Raw genomic sequence first — 1,891 nt, 5'->3', positions numbered from 1 at the left:
TGAGGAATACATTTTCAAAAAGATAAGAGAAAATGTAAAAAAAAAAAAAAAATCAACAAAATTGTTTGTGGGCAATGAAAAAGGAAAATAATTTTGTGATAAGGCACTGTATAATTAATTTCCTCTCTCTTCTGTATTCTTTTCTTCCTTCACCTTTGTCGTCACTTATTTTGCAAAATTAGATGTGTGACCTTACCATTGGAAATAATTCCTGTCCTTACCACTGGGTGGGCAGATCACTGATGCCAATCAAAACATATTATGAGCCATTAATCAATTAAACACTAATGACCCACTTTGGAGGACTTCACCAAATAGGTAATAAGTGGATAGGGAAGTTAAGATGGAAACCTAAGTGGCTCTTTCTGGTCATTACCTGACCCGTGTGGATTTCTGAATGAGTCATTAATGGCATTATAAACCTTTCTTTTCTGCAGAATTATTAAAAAAAAAAAAATGAGGGGTTTTCCTTTTTTTTTTTCTTCTTGTCACAATGAATCATTCAGAGCACTGGGGGGATAATTAGTTTGAATAGCACTGTCTGGAGTGTTCATCGATGGACAACCCACTGTCCTTTAGCATTTCAGCCAGGACTGGTTTTTAGCCTATTGGGATGACAGACTTCAGTACAGATGTATTGTAAAGCTTAGAATGCCTTTCTTTCTTCCAGTATACATGGTAAGAGTGTTAAAATACTGTGAACTGTTAGCTAACCTGGCTACTTAATAGTGGAAAGAATTTTTGACTAGTATATAACTGCCTTTACATTTCTTATTACAGCACTGGGTACCAATGTATTTATTACTCACCTGAAAACACAGCCAAGGCCAAAGAAGTTCTCAGCAACATCAATCATCTACAACCTCTCATATCAAGCCATGCAGACCTGCTGCTTGATTCTGCAAGCCAGCATTCTCCAGACAGCTTGAAGAATTCTTTAAAGATGCTTTCTGAAAAAGTAAGATTCAAATCTTCACTGCAATGGAAAATGGAACAACCAAATCCCTAACTGCTGTCTTTTTCTGCATAAATTGACTTTCATAGTACTAGGAAATGTTAAGTATGTCAGTTAAAATAAGCTTCAAAATGTTGCCATAGGAAAAAGAATACAACAGTCTTTTTGAATAATGATTGAGCATTTCTTCTTGAATTATTACCAAGCATTTATTTAACCTTTGCATGTAGGAAATAATGCAGCTTATAGAATAAGGTTTCGCTTTATATAAAAGTATTAATTTTATTTACATGTCTTTATTTTCCTCTAGTGGTCACACAGTGAGAGGTTATCAAAGATAACTAACATGAATTTTGGGGGATGTTCTTTTATTTACCTTTCTTCCCATTACTTTTGTCTACTTACTGCTTTCCACTTGCAGTGGGTAGTGCCAGGCCTCTTTTAAGTCTGAAATAATAGTATGACCCCACACACAATGTAGGTGGTGTATCTGAAGGAATAAGCACAGGAGTTTTAGTACCCTGTCAATTCTAACTTGCCTCTGATGCTCACTGGCTTTGGGGGCCTTGGGCAAATCTTTCTCTTTCCTGCCTCAATTTCCCAAGCTCTAAACTCAGAACAATAATCTTTCCTGTCTATCTCACTGTGGGGATTAGTTAGTTAAAATCTGTAAAGAACTTTGAGCATATGTCACACCATGAAAATATTAAACTGTATTACTATGACCATAAGGCTAGGGGCAGAAATTACACAATCAGAAACCAGTTCAAATCTGTAATACAACAGTAGTTCAGTGCACATAAGTTACTTTAAAAATTGCCAAAACCAGTTTAAGATCAAACTGGATGGAAGTAGTATCAGATTTAACTAATTTAGTTTAACTTGGTTTATTGAACATCTGTCCCAGATCCCCTCCACATTCAAGTTAACTCACAG

At 35.5% G+C, this 1,891-nt stretch overlaps 1 protein-coding gene across 2 annotated transcripts in view; it reads left to right on the top strand.

Annotated features, from left to right (window-relative positions):
* INPP4B (inositol polyphosphate-4-phosphatase type II B) overlaps nucleotides 1-1,891 on the top strand; it is a 437,109-nt gene that overhangs the window by 290,891 nt on the left and 144,327 nt on the right. For both annotated transcript variants that reach the window (XM_019522133.1, XM_019522134.1), the window contains exon 13: nucleotides 781-958. In XM_019522133.1, the coding sequence (XP_019377678.1) occupies nucleotides 781-958 (178 nt within the window). The remainder of the gene's footprint in view (nucleotides 1-780; nucleotides 959-1,891) is intronic.

Source organism: Gavialis gangeticus, unplaced genomic scaffold, assembly GCF_001723915.1.
Source record: "Gavialis gangeticus isolate Ggan-Ray unplaced genomic scaffold, GavGan_comp1, whole genome shotgun sequence".
Taxonomy (NCBI): domain Eukaryota; kingdom Metazoa; phylum Chordata; order Crocodylia; family Gavialidae; genus Gavialis; species Gavialis gangeticus.
The sequence above is the reverse complement of the archived record's forward strand: the minus strand, read 5'-3'. Positions and strand labels throughout refer to the sequence as shown.